We start from the raw sequence: 22,922 nt of genomic DNA, 5'->3' as shown, positions 1-22,922 counted from the left end.
TAATCGACTGAATACAGATACTGTTGTATCATTTATGGCTGCAAGAGAAGGAATTAAAAAACTAGGCGGCAGCGTCAAGTTCAACCCGTCAAACAAAATGCTATCCACAAAAATATGGAAAAGAATATGAATGTTAACTGTTTGAGTTTTTATTTTAATTAATTAAGAATACTAATATGAGGTTTACTCAGCTTTTTATTGTTTCATTTAAAAAACCTATGGGGAAATGTATAAATTTGCATTGGCAGCCCTGGGACTGAGTGGCAGTGGAAATAGGCTATTTGAACTGAATGGAATAGATCCGAGAAAACCCGCACTATTTTAGTGCTGTGGAATTAGGGCGTTATACTCTACTTAGACCAAGTGCATCTGCTTCGTCGATCCAAACCAAAACTTTTCAACGCAAACGGAAAAAACCAAGGGTTTTTGAGGCAGTGGAAATAGGCTGTAAACCACCTCAAAGAGAAAGAAGAAATCAACTGAAATGTAGGAATTTAGTAAATTATGCGATTCAGGGCATTTAAAAAGTATAAGTATATTCAAATTTGATGTATTATTCATCAACTGACTCTACTTTTTCTACATTTTTACATTATTTGAATTTTCAACATCGGAAGCATCGGTGTTGCGAAAAAATGTTTTCTCATTGCAAATAGAGTCGCACGCGACATTTTTTGCTATAAAATTATATAATTCATATGTTTTCCATAGAAACATAATGGTTGACTTTGAATACAAAGAATAATCAATTTTGCACAATGCCTGCTCAATATTTATCTGTATAAATCAAAAAGGAAAAGAACAGATTTGTGTGGAAATTAGGTAAATCGGCATCACAGCTAGGTGTGGTATAATAATATTTTTAGTATATTTTTTTAAACAGTGGAATATTTGTAAATTAAGCTTGTGGTCACGCTGCACATGTATTGTGCCGATACAAACCCAAATTTTTTTTAGCGTTGCTTAGCTATTCAATTAAAAAAATGTCATACTTACTTACTGAGATTGCCTTAGAAATGTTAGGCTATAAATTTTACGATACGAATGGAGATTTTCATTTAACGAACTTCCAGCATTCAATGACTGCTGTAAAAAGCGATTTACATTCTGATGAACCATCCTTAATGGATTTTATTCACCAGACATCGAATACCGAATCCGAATCGAGTCTAATATGTGGACAAAGCAAAGATACGTATGAACCGTCTTCTCTAGATCAGTCAACTAAGTCGTTGATATCAGTTGACTTACGGAGAGCACCTGCTAGAGCGTTGGCAAAGATGATGAAGCATGAAAGTGGCAAAATCTTCAATGATTTTACAAAAAGGAATTCCAGAAAATTCAGTAATTCTGGTACTTCTGAAGCAATATCTAATATGACGGCAGTTCCAGCGACCAAGTCTCGTACTTCAGCCAATGCATTGTCTAACATTTTAGACTACGAAATCACAACTATTCGAGGCCAAATATCACAACGCCTGGAAGCATCTTTGCAGAAAAGCGTAACTTCAAACAAAGAAATATTTCACAGACATTGCTGTTCAGTGGAAAAAAATAAAATTATAGAGGACGCCAATGGAATGAAGAAGTTTCGATTAATTTTGGAAGAACGCCTGCGTCGAATTGATCCTCGTCCATATGCAACATACAAAAGAACATTTGGATTAGAATAGTTGAATAAAGTAAGAGTAATATGCATTCCTCAAAACATTTAACATTTTGTGTAATTTGACTATTAAATATTATCAATGTATTTTCTAGCCTTATTTTCAGTGCAACTGGTCACACAGTTGGAAGTGCATAATAATACTTGTCACATAACGGCTTGTTCTCCATACACAAAATAAGAAATTGCTCATATCAGGGGTGCCACGAAAATCTCACAAACGAGGTGCTCCAAAATCTTAAGATATTTTAATGTTCCGAGTGTTTTGTCTGTCTAATAAGCAAACCATGAACGGCAAAAAAAATGGTTGCCCTTCTTCAAAAACATGTTTTAAAATAAATTATCGAATCTGTCTTTATTTTTAGTGTCAAATCCAGGCATTAGAGTTCTACTTAAAAATTAGAATACAATTAAATTGTTTAACAAAGCGATCATAATTACAATTCAGAAAAATTCCCTGAGAATTTTTGTTAACATTTTTGCATTAGTTGGTGTACATTGAACTACTACAACAACAATAGCACCAGCAAGGGCACAACTTAGCAGTTTGCATATCGAGCGTTGCAGCGGTATGACAACAACAGCAATTAACCAGTAACACAGACAATGATACAATTATAGAAGGTAGTCTCGTCCATGATACTATTATACAAGGTAGTCTCGTCGGCAAAAGCACTCCCTCTATAATCATAACAATGAGTGCGAGTGAAAGGATATCAGCGTAGTAGTGTGAACGAGACGACAATGAAATGTGCATTAACAATTAGACGATGATATTTATATTTACATATTTTGAAGCTAATATTAATGTCCTTTTGACATATTTCTAAAATGTAAGTTGTTTATGAATAATATTAATAATATATATGAGAATTCTCTAATTCTCGAAATGTTTTAATTCTATCCGTATACGGCATACATTGCAAAATGTCATTTTGCACAAGGGTTAATTGCAGAAAAAAATTCGTCCGCAGACCATGATACAATTATAGAAGGTAGCTCGTCGGCAAAAGCTTTCGTTAGTGCGTGCTCGTTTTTCGACGCAAGAGGTCTGACCAATGAATGCGTCGCAATATATGGACATATGTATAAAGACAATGCCGCCTCTTGCTGGCAGGTTTTTTCAGAGACAGTCGGAACAATCGTTATTTTGTTCGTCTGTGAAAACGCAGATGACGAAGATTTATGGTTGCTTGTCATGGTATGTGCGTGCAATTCACAAAGTTTCGTATTAATGGTGCATTAGCAATATTTACAAAAGCATTTGGGATCATCGGCTGCACCTAGAGGCAACCAATTCTTAAAGAAGGGGGTCTTGCAACTAAGCATGACGCGGTTTTTGTTTATAAATCTTGGGCATTTTAACTGCCCCACACGATCGTTTTGGAAATTGTGAAATACCCAGATGGTCATGTATATAGAGTATAAAACTAGTAAAAACTATAAATCGATAATAATGCAAAGATATTTTGGCATATCGATGTTTTTTACCATTGCAATGCAAAATTACTGCAAGGTTTTAAAGTGTGGCATAGTAAAACATAAAAATACACAAAGGTACCAGATGTTTTTAAAAAACTAAAGTTCCATCAGTTTTGTTTTGCAAATAGCTATAATTCCCGCTAGCCGCTAGCTTTCAATTTATCCCGCATTTTGCTTTTGAAAACCGTCAGATCTAGCGGGGAAATAGCTAAATTGGCAACGCTGGTCAGGCCGAGCGCTGCGGTTCGAATTTCGAACACCAGAGCCCCTTCGGCTCATTCGAAAATTCGAAGTTCTAAGTTAGAAGTTCTAACGCAGCACGCAGCGTTGAGTTCAGTCGCAAATCAAATGCGGAGCGATGAGCACGAGTGTATTTCGTTGCGCTCTGCTTTCGTTTCTATGTATGCGTGTATTAAAACTCTATTTAAAAAAGTTTGAACTTTAAAATTTTGTTTTTTACATTTTAAGATAACAATAACATTTCAGAAAATTAGAGAAAATATAAATAATACAATTTTAATTATTAGAAGTTCAATCGTTTTTTTAAAAGATAAATGCATTTTTGTAATTTAGTTTTAATATTAATTTTCGCTAGGAAATTATCTAATAAATTAAAATTAAAACTGGTAAAAAATTTAAATATAAATATTAAAAACATATATAATTAATATTTTATTGTAATTATGTTTTTAATATTTTTCAGTAATTTTTTATATTGTTAAATTGTATTATTACATGATTTACAAAAATGTATTTATTAAAACAAAAAAAATAAACTTATAATAATAATAATTTTTTTAAAGAGTGTTTGCAAAAAGGAATTTGTAACTCATCAAAAATCAATGCGCGATTAGATTTTACTTCTGTCAGTAAGCTTGAAAGGGAATGAAAAAATTTAAATCGCATTAAAAAAAAAAACAAAATATACACATTTTCTCGATCGGGAGTTGAACCCAGACCCACAACATGTTAGGCTTGCATACCACCAGCAGAGCCAACGCGGTCCTTGTGCAAGTGCCATTTAACTGCAAACATATAGAACGCGAGCAATTGTTGTTGTCCTCTTCTTCGAGACTTTCGTCGCGGCAAAACAAAATTGACGTGCGCTAGCTGCTCGTCTGCGAGGCAACTGCACATTGCAAAACTTCATATGCATACACATACTAATAAGGCGAGCATGTAGATACATACACGCATACATAGAAACGAAACCAGAGCGCAACGAAATACGCTCGTGCTCATCGCTCCGCATTTGATTCAGTGCTGTCATTTCCGCTTTTTTCCCGTCAGATTTGGATTTTTTTTGAAGTGTGATTGCGGGAAAAATATGAAAACAGCGGGCAGCTGGAATTCTGGCTTTTTGACCAAATTTAAGCAGCTTTTTCTTTAGTTTACTTTTACTCAAATTTTAGTGATGTTTAAATTGAATTGAAAAAATATATTTCTATCGACAAAATATCGATATTTACTTGTATCAAATAACTTCCCTCAAAAGTTTGCACCTAAATTGGAGCGACTTGCATAACTAACATTGTGAATTTCGCTTGCGCTAAAACAAATTTACGATGCCAAAGGAAGTCTACAAGCTACGAATGGTTTTGGAATGTTTTTTCTGTTTTGTTTTCTTATCTGATAATTGCAAAAAATTAACAAATTCGTATGCAAACCAAAAAATGAACGAATTTATATATGTATATATTTTATCATAAAACAGAACAAGTTCCTAAAATCAATCTTAGCTCTAAATATAGTTGTCATCCAAAGCTTTAAGAATAACCTTTTCAGCTTATGTTTTTTTTCACTGTAACGATGGTCGCACGTGACATCTGTTAGAGAATTACCAATTATATTTTATATTACGTATTGAACTGAGGGTTTATAAATGAAAAACATATACCACATTGCTTTATAAAAATAAGCTTTTTTCCTAACTTTTTTCTCTGGTATTCCGCATTTTTTAGCTTTTTGTTTTCGCTGATCCAGCTTTTTTTGCTTAGAAAAATAATAAATAATAGAGTTAGACTGAATCCACTTGAATCAGGTAAGTTCTACTCCACGAAAGACAGGTGTACGCTAATCCGGGTTAATACACTGAATTACCACTACGTTTTATGAGCTATACATTTATAGACCGGTCACAAACATTGATTTTTTTTTTAAATAAATACCTTGAATATAATAAAAAACCGAACTTCTAATAAATTCACTAAAAATTGTAAATTTCCGAGGAACTCAAATTCAATGCGCGCAAATGTGTAAAGCTCTTTGCAAAATCATATGGTGTGTTTGACCGTTCACAGCTGATGATCAGCTGATCGTAGAGCTTTTAAAAATCTAATCAAAGCATCTGCTATCGATATGTGAAAAAATATTAACGGTTTTTTAATTTTGAAAATTTGAATTAAATGCCGCTAGCGAGACCAAATCGCCCACTGTGGCTCGGCCCGACTGGGTTCGCAATAATACTGTTTTTAATGATACAAAAATTTGTATAGGCTGAAGCATCTATGTATTGTGTGGTTAGCATAGCTTGCAAATAACTGTGGACCGTTTTTTTGTTGTGCTCTCGTTGCGAGCACAACCGAAAAAGTTCGTACTCTTTCGCTCTCGCTCTGAGCAAGAGGCTTTTGCTGTCTTCATTTCTGTTTTCTGTTGAGCGCTTTTCGTTGCGCTCTTTGTATTTCGGAACGAGAAACGCTCGCACAAAGAGAGTCAGCAAAAGACCGGTTGACCGAAAAAGTCAACGCAAACGGTCTTCACACTTACTTTCGTTGTTGTTGCGTTCGTTTTGCAGACGAAATACAGTAGAATCCGGTTATAGCGACTTTCAAGGGACCGTCGTTATATCCGGAAGACCCACTAACCAAAAGGAGAAAAATAAAATTTTGTTTATTTTATAGTTGCCATAGGTTTTTTAAATACAATTAATTAATGTTTTAATCAATTTAATTTGAATGGGTCGTTCGAGTTTTCGTCACAATAACCGGACGGACACTATAAGCGGCTTCGTTATAACCGGATTCTACTGTATTTCGTCTGCAAAACGAACGCTTCAAGATTTGCTTGCAGAATAGAAAAAAAGGGTTTCGGTCTGAGCGCGAGCGATCTTATTCAAGAACCCATAAAACGGTTGCTCTCTGAGTCTTTTCGTAAAGTGTCAGAGAGAGACACTTATTTGCGGACAACGAGAAACGGTCGACAGTTATTTGCAAGCTCTGATGGTTAGTGATACAAATTGTGAAACGGTGAAGAAGCTCTTAAGAGAAATACTATTGAAAATATTTCAAAAGACAAGTTAGATAATTAAGTTATCTATAAACAACATTTGCGCGACGCGTGGTTGTAGAATGAAGACTTTAAGGTTTGGATACGCAAAGATGTGACAGATACAACGAAAGCATACTGCTGCAACTGCAAATGCAGTTTTGGCACAAGCTGCATGACATCAAGTCGCATGCAAATACAAAAAAAAAACACTTTTCAATGAGCGGCAGCTTTCAACAAAAAAACAAACTCCAGTTTTCAGCGGTGCCCACTAAAACAACAAACACACATCTATAGCCCCAATAGATCACCTCAGCCAATTATGCGTGCAAAAGTTTAAGGAGTGCTCTGCAGTTGCAAATATTAAACTCGGCCGCACTAAATGTACTAGCATTATTCGGTCGAGGACACCATCGATATTGACATTTCTGTTTTATTTTAATAAAAACCATTTAAAAGTAACACAAAAACAAGTAAGAAAGTTACAGTCGAGTGTGCTCGACAGTGACATACCCGCTACCCATTTTTAATAAAGGCGAAATATTGCGGTATTATTTTCAAAATATACCGAAAATACTAAAAATATACCAAATGGTATGTTTGGTTTATCGATATAGTACACCATTCAAAACCATAGACGGCACAATGTACCAGATTGTCGGCAAAAGCAACTAAGACCGCGAGTATGTAGGCGTTTTTGCCCATACAAAAGTATTTCTTTAATAACTTCCACAATTTTTATCTGATCGCAACCAATCATAACTACTATAGTAATTATTGTATATACCAAAATTCACAACTCTAGCTTTACGCTTCCCTGCAGAACTGGAGGTGTCGATTGGCCATGGGTAAGTGCTTACCTCGCCGATCACTACATGGGTACTTACTAAAGTGTCCCTATAGTAAACGAACGTCGAACCACCGAGTCGACTCGAGTTTGCGATTGGCCCTGGGTAAGTGCTTACCTCGTCGATCACTACATGGGTACTTACTAGATTAACCCTATAGTAATCGAACGTCGAACCACCTAGTTAATAAATGTATGCGGTTTAAAGCATAAGTACAAAATAACGGCAAGCATCGCTTTTGTTTTTGTTATTTTGTGGAAAGTGCATACACAAGATTAAAGACAAAATTTCGATTACGCTTTACATCGCTGTTTGTTTACGCGTCTTTGTTTTATTTTGTGCTACTCTTTTACTCAAACGCAGCTGTGTTTCCTAGATGATGAAATTATTGCAAGCATTTGAGCTGAGAAGTGCAAAGCGGATCCGCGATCAATTATTAGGTGAGTTACTTAAAAAATAATTTATGTATGCATTATATGTTTAATGTGTAAAATATTAAATAAACAGATAATAAAAGAATATCAAGCAGTTAGTATAATGCATAGTTCTACAGTGGAAAGCGACAATGTGCCCAAAGAAGAGGAATTGGAAATTATGACAGAAAATCTACGTTATGGAAATAATGACAGGGGAATGCGAAAAAAAGAAGACAATTTCTTTGTTGTTATGATCGGTGAGTATTTTAAAAGATAATTATTTAAAAATCATTATCCACTTTAATCTATTAAGACTTTTTAATCTTTTATTTCCAGATTCAATAACTGAGAACCAGTTGAGAAACCTTGCAGCTCCAAAAAAACGATATTTTAAAACTCAAGTTGCCTTAAAGTAATAAAAGTATCCGACTTATTAAAATAAAGAAAAATTAAAATTAAATAAAAACTGTAATTGTAATTGTAAATTTTTTTTAATTTATAATGGCCGACCCCTCCATGGGGTCCGATGTAAGCACTTATTTTACCGACTCTTCAATGCGGTCCGATGTAAGCACTTATTTTACCGGCCGCTCCATGGGGTCTAATGTAAGTAGTTTCTTTAAAGACCCTAATATGTTGCACTATTTCACTAGTTCGTGGGTAATCGAGGCGGTGGCGATTGACCCTATTTGCGGACATTTCATACAAAAACGAAAATTAAAAAACGCATGCCTAGACGCCACTTTGTAAGTAGTGGCTGGCTCCTGGTAAGTGCTTATTTCACCGGCAACGATCTAGCGCTCAGAACTGTAGGGTGGTAAGTGCTTATTTCACCGGCAACGAGCTAGCGCTCAGAACTGTAGGGTTGTTATTCGATTTTTTGATTTGCGGCGGCAGAAGTGGGCGTGGCAAAAATTTGAAACAAACTTGATCTGCGTGCAAACATAACAAATGCTGTCGAAAAAAAATTAGAGCTCTATCTCTTATAGTCTCTGAGATCCAGTGTTTCATACGGACAGACGGACAGACAGACAGACGGATAGACACACAGACGGACAGACGGACATGGCTAGATCGTCTCGGCTGTTGACGCTGATCAAGAATATATATACTTTATAGGGTCGGAGATGCCTCCTTCTACCTGTTACATACATTTCCTGCCGGCACAAAGTTATAATACCCTTCTACTCTATGGGTAGCGGGTATAATTAGCAATTTTTTTTTGCTGTTTTATATATATTTTTTTTAGCTATTTCTAGCATATTTTTTCTATCAATTTAGCTATTTCAGCTCATGAAATTCTGACAACACTGATCATGACACAGAAAGCAAGAACAACGGTAATGAGTGCAACATCAAAAAATAGCGATGGGAACTCTGAAGCAGTACCCTCGGCAGTCTAAGAGGCAGAGGACTCTTCCTTATAGATTGTAAAAGAACTAAAATTTAATTTTTTAGCAGCATATAAAGAATAAAGTTTCGATCACAAATATTATTTTTGTTTTTACTCAAAAATACTCGAATTCTTAAATAGCGCCCGAGCAGGGACGTGACGACGAATAGTTGACCAACCAATCGGGTGCGAACTCGAAGAAAGTCGTGAACAGTATTATTGAAAGTAGTATAAGGTGCCATAAAACGAATTATTAAGTCGTCCAATTGTTCCAGTTCGTAGGAAACCGCGCAAAAAGGGTCGCGCAATCGCTTCGACTGAAATTTTTGAATCTTTCAAAATGAATAGCACCGCCCATACATATATCTATTTTTTCGGAGAAAATTGCTGTAAGGCACTTATGTACATATATAAAACTATATATTTTAATGATGTAGTTGTGTGATGCAGTTGTGTGATGTATACACAACTGCATCACGCGAACAGCTGATTAGGGGTGAAAAATTAAACAGACTACGGCAGAAAGAATGGAAGAATGATGCGGCGAAAGGTTTCACTTAATGGAAATTTAAATGATGTAGCCCTGACTAAATAGCGTATTTGATGCATTAGTGATTATGCAGCTACATCATCCGTCCTTCTCTTACACACAGCACTATATGGAATGATGTGGAGAGGTTCCACTTTTCAGAAATTGCCAATGACGCAAACTAAACAGGATAAAAAGTGCTAATTATAGAAACACTAAATCGCAATATTCCTGCTGAACAAAATAATTGCGGCTGGATTTCGTTTATACAGATAATAATAACAAAAATAATAAGATGCACCGATAAATGCTATTATAAAATATATTTGAGAACCTTAAATCAATAGTTTCTCAGGCAAATACATAAAAAAAAACAAATTTTTTCCACATCCGACAATATACAAATTCAACAAAGCTTTAAAATGCAGCATACAGACCATTTTATTTCGTGGTCTATATTTTTTGCAGAAATATTTAAATAAAAATAGCAAGACATTAAAATTGTTTTTTTATTTGTTTGCAAAATTTTGGTAAACACGGCTTCAGCGATCTATAGATGGGTCAAACACCTTCTTTGCGACAGGTGGGTGTTGCTCACGTGGAGCTATTCGACGATTACAAAGGATGTGAGTGGCACTCCCAAGGGTGTTGTTCTTTAGGGTGGTTAGGCATTTTCCAGTTTCGGCATAGGCAATTAACTTGGGAACCCGTCTAGCAAATGTTTGTAGCACACACAACCAGATTCCAAAGGAGAGGGAACTGGCAATCTGGGTCTATTAGACTATGGCCACAACGCTATTGGTAGGAAGACTAGTATAGACTTGGACTATACTATCCGCCTCACCTGTACTGACCATATCAACACGGTATACGTGGAACCGGGCTGTTGACGCGAAGGGTTATTCATTCCCAAAGCCCTCAACCTCTTCACGGACGGGTCGAAGATGGACGAAGGAGTCGGTGCGGCCGTATATTGCCCCAACCCGGTTTCCAAACACTCCTTAAACTCCCTTACAATTGCAGCATCAGAAGTGGCTCGGGGTATACAGCAACTCAATTAACATATTTGTTGACAGCAAGGCTGCAATAAGATCATGATAAGATAATAAGATCGTGCGTGTCTACTGGATCCCAAGGCACCAGAGCATCGGCGGCAACGAGATTGCAGACACTCTTGCCAAAGAGGGGGTAGGCCGTGTAAAGCTGTAAAGCTTGAGTATCGCCAACAGTGGTCAGTCACTCAGGAAAGGCAACGAGTTCAAAGTTGGGGAAACACTTGAGCATCTTCTTTGCAGATGACCAGCGTTATCCCGACTCCACCAGGATGCTGCAGGCTTTTGTCAAAAATGCATTCATACTGTGCTACTTCTGAGACAAAGATACCCTCCACCGGCACAGCTACGGCCTCCACTGGTCTATGATTCGCTCCTAGCAGGGGCAGTCGGTTCTACCTAAACCTAAACCTTAGATAAACATATTCAGTAATATTGAGTAAGAAAGTAAAAAATCGAGTGTGTTCGACTGTCAAATTCCCGCTAACTATTTTTAAAAACGATATTCTAAAATTATACAAAATTAAAATACCATGAAATACTAAAATATACGAAAGGCTGTATTTGTATATATCAAAGCAAAGCAACTAAGAATCGAAGGCAGTTTTTTTGATCTACAAATATGAATAATATGAATAATGTGCGTCAAGATAGCTCCGCAACTTTAGCGTAACATATCATTACAAAAATATGGGATAAAAAAAACTTTATTTTCTCCTTTTTACGTGATTTTTAATCTTAAATTTAAAAAGTTGAAATGCAAAACAATAGAAAACTAAATTATCTTTCTATTAAACCCATTCGTCAAATTGCATGCACTATTTATGCAAAAAAATCGTGAATGAAAAATTGGGATATCAACATTTTTGCCAATATCTCAGATTTGATGAGTTTTCGGCCAAATCGGCTTAGGACAAGTTATAGAGTATAGTTTTATAAATTCACCCTCAAAAAATCATAAATTTCTTTAAGGTCGTTTTTGAGATATTTCGGGAAAAGTAGAATAACCTCAGCTCTTGTCCCATACAAATTGAGCACAAAAAATCAATGTTGCCGATTAATATACCATAACTTTTTTTTACTTTCTTGTCGGCCTTGTGTCATTATGCGTTCGTAGATACATCTATAAGAAAGATATGTAGCAATTTTGGTTGGTCTGGAACTAGCGTGAAACCAGTTAGTCGACTCAAATCAGAAAACTTTAGTGTTAAATAACACCCTTTGAACTTTGGCGGGACTTTAAATTCTTGTAGAAAATAACTAAATGAAAAAACTATAACTATAATTTAACATTACATTTAAATAATCTATTTATATATATATTAATTTATTATAATTAATAAATATACGCAATTTTATATTCTTATTTAAATCGTAATTTTGCAGTTTACTTGACCACTGTTAGCGGCAAAACACTATGTTAATGCTATCATCAAATTATTCTTCATATTTACAGCACTTGTACGCCATGTCGCGCTATTTCATTGTATTCGAATCAAATAGACAAATATTTTGCTTTTTGTTTTCTTAAAATCGGTAAAGCCGTTTTCGAGAAAATTCAATTTTTCTGATTATTGCGAAAATTATAAATCAATTGGAATTTGGCATGGCAACGCTTAACATCTGCGAAGCTAGTACGAAGTTAGCGTCGAATTTTTGTGTTGCAGATTTTTCAACATTTTGACTATTAGCCTATTTCCACCGCACGGTTTTCTTTGGTTTTTCACGTTCAGGCCGAATGTTACGTTCGCCCCATGTAAGAACCCATAAGAAAAAAAAGTCGGTTTTTCTACGTTCGCGAGCTACGTAGAAATAGCGAACGCTCTTTTTGGGTAATTACGCGATATTTTGATCGATATGACAACGAAAAAGAGGTCACCATTAAACAAACAGCTGACATTAAGGTGCGCCAAGGTATGAAAATAGAAAAATTAAAATTGTATTTTGCTTTTTAAAGCAAATTTTTTATATTTTAGATGAGCCAAAAAACTCGAAAGCCGTCAATATCGTGGAGTGGCATCCACGAGGCTATGTTGTTCGAGTTGTGGGAGGAGAAATGTAGTGCCTTTTTTGGCCAATCCACAAAGGCGCTCCACAAGGGTGCCAAACTCCTCCCTATTAATTCGAAAATTATCTTCAAAAAATGATTCGTTGTTTCCAGGAACATCGCGCTCCCAAAAACACCCATGCTGTTGCTAAAAAGTAAATGTATTTTTGTAAATATTACATTGCTGCCAGCAAATCTACTTATGTACATAGCCCCAAACTGATGGCGATTTCTTTACTATTGGCAATGGCCTATACTCTATACTCCGCTAATTTTCCCTCCACTTCGTCAAAATCCTCATAAAAATCCTGCAATTTAATAAAATTTTCCATTTTAAAATGCGCGTGCTGTTTTTTGAATTGTTCGCCAACTCGTGTTTACATTTGAACAGCTGACATTTCAGAGCGGCCATATTGAGAATTTTACCGTTGCCCATATTTTTCGGTTCATGCAGATGGAAACCCCGAAACGGGACTTCAAAAAACGTAGAAAAACTGAGTGAGGTGGAAAAAGGCTATTAGACATAATTACTCAATTATTTAAAAAAAAAATAAATAAACATACATATTTATCATTTCCCAATATATACTACATAGCAAATTATCATTGTTTCCGAGAAAATTCAAAATACATCTACATTTTTCGATTATACGCTCTCCTAGACTCAGAGCGCATTGCAAGAATATAAAAATAAAAATTTGAATGCTTTGCAATTTGTTTTATTCAAATCGTTAAAGAAAGTCAAAAAAAGTTATTCGGCAACATTGATTTTTTGTGCTCACTTTGTATGGTGGTGGATAACCTCAGCTCCACCCCCATACAAAGTGAGCACATACATACATATTTTTCCCGAAATATGTATCTCAAAACGGCTCTAGAGAAATTTAGGATTTTTTGAGGGTATATTCATAAAACTATACTCTATAAGCAGATTTGGCCGACAACTCATCAAACCCGAGTTATTATTAGAAATGTTGCTGCCCCAATTTTTCATTCACGATTTTTGTGCATAAATACTGCATGCAATTTGAACATGAATTTAATAGAAAGATAATTTAGTTTTCTATTGCTTTGCATTTCAACTTTTTTAATTTAAGATGTAAAAATGCGAAATAAGTTTTTATCCGATATTTTTGTATCGATTTGTGACACTAAAAACTTTTAGAGTATTATCGATGTTGAAAAACATCGATAACTTGGTTGCTGCCTTCAATATTTGGCCACCTTTATCTCTGACACGAATCGCACAACACCTGCGTCAGAAGGTCAGAATCCACAACACATATATATTATATTCGTTCACAAAATTTTCATTTAGTAAAAAGAGGCTAAACCATTTGTTTTATTTTAAATGTATCGCACCTTTGTTAGGCAGACTCGTAAGTTGGCGTTGCGACACATCGATGATCAAAAAGACGCCAAAACGCCTGCTTGAAGTAACGAAGACAATTACGAATACGACGCTTGCATAATGAAAATCTGGACGTCAGAGCATGTGTTCAACCATCCGTGGGAGACTGTTACACAGGCGGCATGGCGCAAATACCCTAATCCAATGACACCCTCAATCATAGGGACGGATGTCGTGGAGCGCAAAGTAGTCTGTGGAGTCTTGCACACACATCGGCTTGTGCAATCGAAATGGTATTTTCCAAAGTGGACACATGCTCTTATAGGCACAGCGAAGACCTGTTTTGCTAGCGAGCGCTCCACAGTGGATCCACAGCGCAAACAGATGGTTTTAAAGACAAACAATCTTACATTCTGCCGTAATATCAGCGTCGATGAGGTGCTTTATTATGAGCCGCATCCTTCGGATTCAACAAAAACGATGCTCAGGCAGGAGGCAACAGTAACTGTCTATGGAGTGCCACTATCACACTACATGGAGGACTTGCTAACGTCCACAATTAGTGCAAATGCGGGTAAGGGCCGTCAAGGGCTCGAGTGGGTTATTGGATTGATCAACACAGAGGTCAAAGGCATTGCCGAGTCGGCAGCACGAGGAACAGATGAACTGATTCACAGTACACGGCGATCTATAGATGAAGTCACAGAGAGTGCCCGCAAGAGTATGGATGAGATTAGCGTGCAAGCAGCTAAGGCGGCGAAAGCAATGCACATAACATAAGCAGCCCCTTTTATAGTGATTTTTAGAAGTTAAAGCATACTCGACTTGGAAGTGCAACACAATTAATTTACAAGACAACGAAAGCAAGCATAAGATTATAGATACGTCTGAGGTACAATCTACATATATATCTAAAATTGTAAATATTACGATCGCTTAATTGGATAAACATATACATACGTATGCATGTATTTTGTAAATCAACCTGAAGACGAAAAGTACTATTGAGTTTATCAACTGGCTGAGTGATGTTAGCTGTTAGACTAAGTGTTTTGTAATTACGTTAACGATTTAACATATACATAATTTAAGAAGGTTAAAGCCAACATCCAACCATGAATTCAGCTGGTATAAATCAATATTATTTATTCAGAACTAAATCCTTGTATGTAAAAAAAAAATCGAGAACAGCAAAAAAAAAAATAAACACTTAGCTAAGAGGCTGAAAAATGTATTTTAATATTTTTATGTAATGTATATACATATGTACATTATAATAACGTTTTAATAATGATCGCTAAAACGGACGGTGTCTTTCACTACCGTCAATGCTTTCCATGACGCTGCGATATCCGTCATATGATGATTTGTTGTTACTATACGCGAAATTTAGAAAGGAAATTTAGAACTGGTAGCAAATGTATGCTTTCAGAAGTACTTAGCTTTTTAACTTTCCTAACTTCAACTTCCTTAGAAAAACCTATTTAAATTTTCGTAATCAAATCAGATTTGTTTTTCTTGAGCGAGCACTTTTTTGTGGATATCAAAATATGTATAAAGAAATATACATATGTACATACATACATGCACTCTTGAAAGTCCACAACTTTTGGCAATGCCAAAATTTTTGTATTTGAAGTTTTATGTATAATGTTTAGTAAGCAGAGCCTAACTGGATCTGTAATGCTGAGAAATGTAATTAGATAAATTAAATGTATTCAAATTATGTAGACTTACAATATCGTATGATCATTGGACATGTTTTATACTTTCAATACTCTTAATACTGTTTTAAACTAGCGCAATTATGAAAGCTTTTATCAGCTGATTAAAGTTCTACAGTCCCAGTTGCCAATTGGCCCCAATCAAACAACACGCTACCCTGAAGCTTATTTTTCTCTCTGTCTTAATTATTCTCAATTCGTGTTTTTCTCTTACTACGCACGTGCGCAGCGGTTATTGTGTTTTAATTTGGGTTAGTTAATACTTATTTTCAAATTTAATAAATACAAATTTATTTAAGAAAATCAAAAACGTGTAGACAATCAATATTTCAATGTATTGCAATTGAGCAGATTAGATGTGTTTATGATTTACTGTTTATCAGCACCAACAAAAATAAACAACAATAAAAAAATAAGCTGTGACGACAGCGCAGCAACTGCAATCGAGAAGCGTGTGGTGTGACTTGAAATTGAGCTGATCCGAGACTGATAACCCTCCAGCGTGGTCGCTATGTGTTTATGTTGTCAACGGCTTTGGCGGCTTCAAGTGTGCAACGATTGAGTTCGATTTATAGTCTCAATGCACATCGGACGAAGGCCGCACACAAAAACTTAGCTTGAAAAGTGTTCTTACAAATAAATCATAGATTTGTCTCTATTTGTTTTGCCAGTTGAGCACAGTCACCCGAAATGACCATTTTACGTTACTACGATACAATTGCGTACGATGCAGCTGAGGAGCAGGAGGCTCTGCGCCGTCTGCAGTCGATTGACCAGGAGTTGATATCTGTGCGCATGGAACGTTGTTACCACTTGGGGTGCAGCGATTGCGATAGCATCACTTTGAAGATGATAGAGGAGTTAATGTCCTGGCTGGTGAGACAGCCGTTGCAGACCGAGGCATGCAACAGTCTCAGGAAAAGTGCAACTTTGCACGTAGCAGACGATGCATCTAAAATGTTGGTCGAGATTGGACCGCGATTCAATTTCTCTACGGCGTATTCGACCAACTGTGTGAACATTTTTCACAATCTCGGCTACTCTCAGGTGCAACGCGTGGAGACATCAACACGCTATTTGCTACACTTTGCCAATGATGCAGCGGTTCGGAATCGTGCCGAATATGTAGCTGTCCTGGGAGATCGTATGACCGAGTGCGAGTATACGGAGGCGAACACGCCTCGAGACAGTTTTGATGAGATGTTGCCCGCAAAACAGGAACCTTGGCATCATGTGCCTGTGTTAGAGCAAGGCCGAGTGGCATTAGAGCAAATTAACCAAGATCTTGGTTTGGCATTCACCGACTTCGACATCGACTACTATTATAAGCTATTCACGCAGACATTAAAACGAAATCCCACCACAGTGGAATTGTTCGATTGTGCGCAGAGCAATAGCGAGCATTCAAGGTAAATATAACATATGTATGTATGTACTTCCATACCTAATTACTCATATACATTGATCTTTCTCAAATGTTCAATAATATTTAAGTACACGACATTAAGCACAATGTCCTCATACGAAGCCAAATATTCCATATTTATAATTCATAATAATTAATTGTTGAGCGATTCATGTAACGATACGAGCCAGCGGAAAATGTATGTACAAGGTAGAAGGGTGCATCTCCGACCCTATAAAGTATATATATTCTTGATCAGCGTCAACAGCCGAGATGATCTAGCCATGTCCTTCTGAACATGTCAAGTTTGTTTCAATCTTTGCCACACCCACTTTCGCCCCCGCAAATCGACAAAAATCGAATAACAAGCGTAATTTTATATACAATTGTGATTTGAAAATTTGGTTGCGAGCAAATAAAAATTGTCGAAGTTATTAAAGAAATACTTTTGTATGGGCAAAATCGCCTACTTATTAGGGGTTTTAGTTTCTTTGGCTGATAATCTGGTATATTGTGTCGTCTATGGTATATTTTAAATGTGGTACTATATCGATATACCAAATATAACACTCGATATATTTTAAGTATTTTCGATATATTTTGAGAATAATACCGCATTATTTTGCTTTTATTTAAAATGGGTAGCGGGTATCTCACAGTCGAGCACCCTAGATGTCTTACTTGTTATCAAATATAATGGCCTTTTAGCTAAATTGGTCTTTTTTAATATTTTGTTTAAAATCTATTTAGACTTAAAAATTTCTGTTCGATTAATTATAGTAAAATCATGTGTTTACCAGTTAGCTAATGGGTACAAGGGTATTAAGACTTTATGTAGACAGGAAATGTACGTAACGGGAAGAAAGAGTCATCTCCAACCCCCCAAAAATATATATTTTTGATCAACGTCAACAGCTGAGACTGGCTATATCACAGACTAAGAGAGATAAAGGTATATCAATTTTTTTTTTTTAATTTTTGCCATACCAGGGGGTATGGCCTCGAAAAATTAAAAAAAAACAAGTAAGTCAAGTAAGCTACCCATTTTGAATAAAAGCAAAGCCCATACAAAAGTATTTCTTAAATAACTTCTAACATTTGTCTCATCGGAACCAATAACTACAGTATTTATGATTCCTGAAAATTTGGTTGCGATGAGACAAATGTTAGAAGTTATTTTAGTAATAATTTTGCATACCAAAACACACGGCTTCTGCTGTGGGGTTCTGGTTTGGTGAAAATCTGGTATATCTTGTAATCTATTGTATATTTTGAATGTGGTACTATATAAATGTTCCAAATACAGTAGAATACAGTAGAAAATTTATAGCGACTTTCAAGGGACCGACGATTTTACGTCGTTATACCTGGAAGACGCACTAACCGAAAGGAGCAAAACAAATATCTGCTTTGTTTTTTTTTATGGTTGCCATGTTCGTAATAGGTTTTAAGATAAAACAAATTAATTTTTTAATCTAAAAAAAAAATTATAAATTTAATTCATAATAAATCGTATATATTAGCATAAGCTAAGGCGTCAGCTGAAACTAACAGAGAGTAGTGAGAATGTAAGAACTTCCGTGTGGCTATACATTTCTAACAGCGTCGTTTGATACTTAAATTTGTTGGCATTATTTCGCTGTATTTTTTTTTTCGTCGCACTCTAAGCGGAGGCCCTTTCATCCATCGAGTTTTCGTCGCAATAACCGGACGGACACTATAAGCGGAGTCGTTATAACCGATTCTACTTACTTTACGATATGACAAAATTTTTGTGATATATTAATTTGGTATATTTTGAGAATAGAATATAACATATATTACTTCACAGTCGAGCACACTCGACTGTAACTTTCTTACATGTTTTAAATTAATTTTGATTTTAAAGGCATTGGTTTTTTCGAGGACGCATGATCTGTGAAGGCAAGGAACTACCCAAGTCGCTGATCACACTAATAATGGACACTCAGCACGATACGAATCCAAACAACACCATTAAGTTCAGCGATAACAGTAGCGCAATTAAGGGATTCGAGCATCTCGTGCTGCAACCGAAGCATGTCGGTGCCCCGAGCGTTGTTGAACAGCAAAAAGTGCAATCGGATCTCATTTTTACGGCGGAGACACACAATATGCCCACAGCAGTGGCGCCTTTCAGTGGGGCAACCACCGGCACTGGCGGCCGCTTGCGAGATGTTCAGGGCGTTGGCCGTGGTGGCTTGCCAATTGCTGGCACAGCCGGCTATTGTGTCGGAGCTTTGAATATACCGGGATACACACAACCGTATGAGCCATGTAACCTAAAGTATCCCAGCTCCTTTGCAAAGCCATTGCAAGTTCTCATTGACGCAAGTAATGGGGCCTCCGATTACGGCAACAAATTTGGTGAGCCGCTTATCTCGGGATTTACCATATCCTATGGATTGTATAATGCTGCTCAACCAGTTGCAAGGGACGAATACGTGAAGCCAATTATGTTTAGCGGCGGATTGGGCACTATGCCTCATTCAATGCGCCACAAAAAGGATCCAGAACGTGGTCAACTCTTGGCCAAAATTGGTGGTCCAGTATACCGAATTGGAGTGGGTGGCGGTGCAGCCAGCTCCGTCGAAATACAAGGATCTGCTGATGCTGAATTAGATTTCAATGCAGTACAGCGCGGTGACCCTGAAATGGAGAACAAATTGAATCGTGTAGTGCGGGCATGCATTGAGCTAGGGGATCGAAATCCCATTTTGGCAATTCATGACCAAGGGGCTGGAGGCAATGGAAATGTATTGAAGGAGCTTGTCGAGCCAGGATATGCGGGTGCTCTCATCTTTGCACGAGAATTTAAGCTGGGCGATCCAACCATAACGGCCTTGGAACTGTGGGGAGCAGAATACCAGGAGAATAATGCTATACTCTGCTCCCCGGAGGACCGTCAATTACTTGAGCGCATCTGTGCCCGTGAACGTTGTCCCATTAGTTTTGTTGGCGTTGTTACCGGCGATGGTACGGTAACGCTCGTGGATCAGGCAGCTCCCAATGATATGCAGCAGGCACTGCAACAGAATGAACTTCAAAACTATGACGCAGCTCCTTTTAATATGCATTTGTCACATGTACTGGGGGATATGCCCAAACGGTCTTATCATCTGAATGACTTACCCATTCCACGCCAAAAACTTAAACTGCCAAATAACTTACAAATAGAGGATGCATTAGATCGCGTTCTGAGCATTGTCGCTGTTGGAAGCAAGCGCTTCCTTACCAACAAAGTGGACCGATGTGTCGGCGGCTTAATTGCCCAACAACAATGTGTGGGTCCATTTCAGGCACCTCTGTGTGACTATGCCCTGACTACCGTCTCACACTTCACCTACTCAGGAATTGCCACATCCATCGGAACGCGCCCTATCATAGGTAAGAAAATCTACATTCCTTTTACATACAAATTCATTTTCAAACTCTTCGATTGTAGTTGAAAAGTTGATGATATAATGATGTTTTAATATTTGCTTGTTACGGTAACTTGTCTTTAATTATTCATAACAGTTTATTATGTCATGTGGAACTGTTATATTAATTTATGCTTTGGATTAGAATCGAGTGCCGTTTTCTTCATGTTGTTTTTCTATCATCATTACCACTTTTATTTTTCAGGTATTGTCAGTCCAGTGAATATGGCTCACATGTGTGTGGCCGAAGCTCTCAGTAATTTGGTTTTTGTGAAGATTACCGAATTGGCAGACATCAAGTGCTCTGGAAATTGGATGTGGGCCGCTAAACTGCCTGGCGAAGGATACAAAATGTACGAAGCTTGTCTTGCACTAAGTCAAGTGTTGCGGGAACTGCGAATTGGCATAGACGGTGGTAAGGACTCACTTTCGATGGCTGCGAAAGTGGACAACGAGACCGTTAAATCGCCAGGAACTCTTGTTCTATCAACTTATGCACCCTGTCCCGATGTGCGCCTTCGAGTTACGCCTGATCTAAAAGGACCAGCATGTGGGAAAGATACTGTTTTGCTTTGGATCAATATTGAACAGTCTTTCCGCTTGGGCGGTTCGGCTCTTGCGCAATCTTACTCTCAACAAGGGGATTCGACACCTGACATGGCAGATACCAAAGTATTAGTCAAGGCCTTTGAAGTTACTCAATCCCTCCTGAGCGAAGGGCTACTACTTGGAGGCCATGATATTAGCGACGGCGGCTTAATAGTGTGTCTTATCGAAATGGCAATCGGAGGACTAAGTGGCATAAAGGTGGACTTTAACGAGGCAATGTCAGGCAATTTTTCTGCATCCAAAGAAATTGGAGTCGATTTTAGTTTGTTGTTCAGTGAGGAGTGTGGCTGGGTGTTGGAGTTAGAAAGCACACACCTGAGCAAGGCTCGCAATCGCTTTAATGAAGCCGGCGTCCCTAATTTTTATTTGGGATCAACACATGGATTTGGTCTCGACAAAGCTCGAATAGTGCTCACAAGAGGTGCAACGAAACTATTGGATAAAAAATTACTTCCACTTTACAAGCAATGGGAACGCACTAGTTTTGAACTCGAGAAACTGCAGGCCAATGTTGATTGCGTTCAATCAGAATATCAGAGCCTCAATTATCGCCAGCCACCACAATATAAAGGTCCACAGAATTTTCATGCAGAATTGGTTTTAAAGCGCTGTACTCGGACGATTCGTGTAGCCGTCCTGCGTGAGGAGGGTGTTAACAGTGAACGTGAAATGATGGCTTGTCTGTTTAGAGCTTATTTTGAAGTACACGATGTAACTATGTCAGATCTGTTGGCAGGTAATTCTCATACTGTTATTCCTGACAGATGACTCTTCATATTATCTATCTTTTACAGGGTCCACATCCCTTTCTCAGTATCGCGGATTGGTGTTTCCGGGTGGTTTCAGCTACGCTGATACTTTGGGTTCGGCTAAAGGTTGGGCGGCCAATATCTTGCACAGTGAGCTACTTCAGCCACAATTTGAAGCATTCAAGAAGCGTGAAGATGTCTTCTCTCTTGGTATATGTAATGGTTGTCAATTAATGACATTGATTGGTTTTGTAGGCAGTACAAAGGCCGATAAGTATGACACCACAACGAGCAAGACGTCTCCTGAAATTGCCCTTGTTCGTAATATTTCGCGAAGGTTTGAGTGCCGTTGGTCAACTGTAAAGATTCCGACCAACCGCTCCATAATGTTGCGCAGTATGGACAATCTAGTTTTGGGCTGTTGGGTCGCACATGGCGAAGGGCGATTTGCTTTCCAGCGGGATGAAATGCGAAATCAGATGAAGAAGGAACAATTGATAACACTGCAATATGTGGATGATGAAGGTGTGCCAACTGAAAAATATCCTATGAACCCCAATGGCAGTCCCGAAGGAATTGCTGGTGTTTGCTCTTCAGATGGTAGACATCTGGCTCTTATGCCGCATCCAGAGAGATGCAGTGCTATGTACCAGTGGCCATATGTGCCTCCGGGCTTTGAGCAAGCTCCCACCCAAATGGAAAGCCCATGGCAATTAATGTTTAATAACGCCTACAAATGGTGTACACATCTGGACAAACAATAGATTTACACCTATATTAACTAAATCGATTTTAATTTTTCAACGTTTACAAGTATAGCAAACCGGATAATATATATTTCGAACTAAATATCTTACAATTTAAACATTGACAATAGTAAATCACAAAATACGCGAATTGATCTTAAAACTGAATTATATTTTCAATAAATAAATATAAAAAGAATA

The 22,922-nt window shown here is 37.2% G+C and overlaps 3 protein-coding genes and 2 long non-coding RNA genes across 13 annotated transcripts; 4 read left to right on the top strand and 1 right to left on the bottom strand.

The window, feature by feature from the left end:
• The first annotated feature begins 899 nt into the window (after positions 1 to 899).
• On the top strand, positions 900 to 2,093 carry LOC132797583 (uncharacterized). Its single transcript, XM_060809346.1, has 2 exons — positions 900 to 1,682; positions 1,762 to 2,093. The coding sequence occupies exon 1, from the start codon at positions 984 to 986 to the stop codon at positions 1,671 to 1,673; it is 690 nt and encodes a 229-aa protein (XP_060665329.1). The 5' UTR covers positions 900 to 983; the 3' UTR covers positions 1,674 to 1,682; positions 1,762 to 2,093.
• Positions 2,094 to 5,091: 2,998 nt separating this feature from the next.
• On the top strand, positions 5,092 to 8,117 carry LOC132797550 (uncharacterized). Of its 7 annotated transcripts, none has more exons than XR_009633701.1 (4): positions 5,092 to 5,189; positions 7,624 to 7,700; positions 7,768 to 7,933; positions 8,013 to 8,117. It is a non-coding gene; the product is annotated as an uncharacterized LOC132797550 (long non-coding RNA). The 7 variants fall into 7 exon arrangements; XR_009633704.1 differs by having other exon boundaries at positions 5,173 to 5,189; positions 7,637 to 7,700; XR_009633703.1 differs by lacking the exon at positions 5,092 to 5,189 and adding an exon at positions 6,040 to 6,369 and having other exon boundaries at positions 7,637 to 7,700.
• A 5,760-nt stretch (positions 8,118 to 13,877) lies between these two features.
• Positions 13,878 to 15,282, top strand: LOC132797600 (protein slowmo). Of its 2 annotated transcripts, none has more exons than XM_060809361.1 (2): positions 13,878 to 13,962; positions 14,069 to 15,282. In XM_060809361.1, exon 2 carries the CDS (start codon positions 14,169 to 14,171, stop codon positions 14,826 to 14,828), a length of 660 nt encoding a protein of 219 aa, XP_060665344.1. In that variant the 5' UTR covers positions 13,878 to 13,962; positions 14,069 to 14,168; the 3' UTR covers positions 14,829 to 15,282. The 2 variants fall into 2 exon arrangements, with proteins under 2 accessions (XP_060665344.1, XP_060665345.1); XM_060809362.1 differs by having other exon boundaries at positions 13,884 to 13,962; positions 14,073 to 15,282.
• LOC132797602 (uncharacterized) lies at positions 15,097 to 15,822 on the bottom strand. Its single transcript, XR_009633737.1, has 2 exons — positions 15,786 to 15,822; positions 15,097 to 15,734 (listed from the first exon to the last, which is right to left on the bottom strand). It is a non-coding gene; the product is annotated as an uncharacterized LOC132797602 (long non-coding RNA).
• An 87-nt stretch (positions 15,823 to 15,909) lies between these two features.
• Positions 15,910 to 22,920, top strand: LOC132797596 (phosphoribosylformylglycinamidine synthase). 2 transcript variants are annotated; one of them, XM_060809355.1, is made up of 5 exons: positions 15,910 to 16,023; positions 16,444 to 17,181; positions 19,066 to 20,582; positions 20,823 to 21,962; positions 22,021 to 22,920. In XM_060809355.1, the coding sequence occupies exons 2-5, from the start codon at positions 16,463 to 16,465 to the stop codon at positions 22,737 to 22,739; spliced, it is 4,095 nt and encodes a 1,364-aa protein (XP_060665338.1). In that variant the 5' UTR covers positions 15,910 to 16,023; positions 16,444 to 16,462; the 3' UTR covers positions 22,740 to 22,920. The 2 variants fall into 2 exon arrangements, with proteins under 2 accessions (XP_060665338.1, XP_060665337.1); XM_060809354.1 differs by lacking the exon at positions 15,910 to 16,023 and having other exon boundaries at positions 16,344 to 17,181.
• The last annotated feature ends 2 nt before the right edge of the window (positions 22,921 to 22,922 follow it).

This window comes from Drosophila nasuta, unplaced genomic scaffold (assembly GCF_023558535.2).
Source record: "Drosophila nasuta strain 15112-1781.00 unplaced genomic scaffold, ASM2355853v1 ctg14_pilon, whole genome shotgun sequence".
Classification (NCBI taxonomy): Eukaryota; Metazoa; Arthropoda; class Insecta; order Diptera; family Drosophilidae; genus Drosophila; species Drosophila nasuta.
Note: the sequence above shows the minus strand (reverse complement) of the source record. Positions and strands in the feature narration are given on the sequence as shown.

What these genes read in the sequence shown, in the direction of transcription:
- LOC132797600 (XM_060809361.1), top strand. Translation starts at nt 14,169, where the DNA reads ATGAAAATCTGGACGTCAGAGCATGTGTTCAACCATCCGTGGGAGACT.
- LOC132797583 (XM_060809346.1), top strand. Translation starts at nt 984, where the DNA reads ATGTCATACTTACTTACTGAGATTGCCTTAGAAATGTTAGGCTATAAA.
- LOC132797596 (XM_060809355.1), top strand. Translation starts at nt 16,463, where the DNA reads ATGACCATTTTACGTTACTACGATACAATTGCGTACGATGCAGCTGAG. An exon ending in CGGAACGCGCCCTATCATAG is followed by an intron (nt 20,583 to 20,822) that starts GTAAGAAAATCT and finishes TTTATTTTTCAG; the next exon opens with GTATTGTCAGTCCAGTGAAT. An exon ending in TATGTCAGATCTGTTGGCAG is followed by an intron (nt 21,963 to 22,020) that starts GTAATTCTCATA and finishes TATCTTTTACAG; the next exon opens with GGTCCACATCCCTTTCTCAG.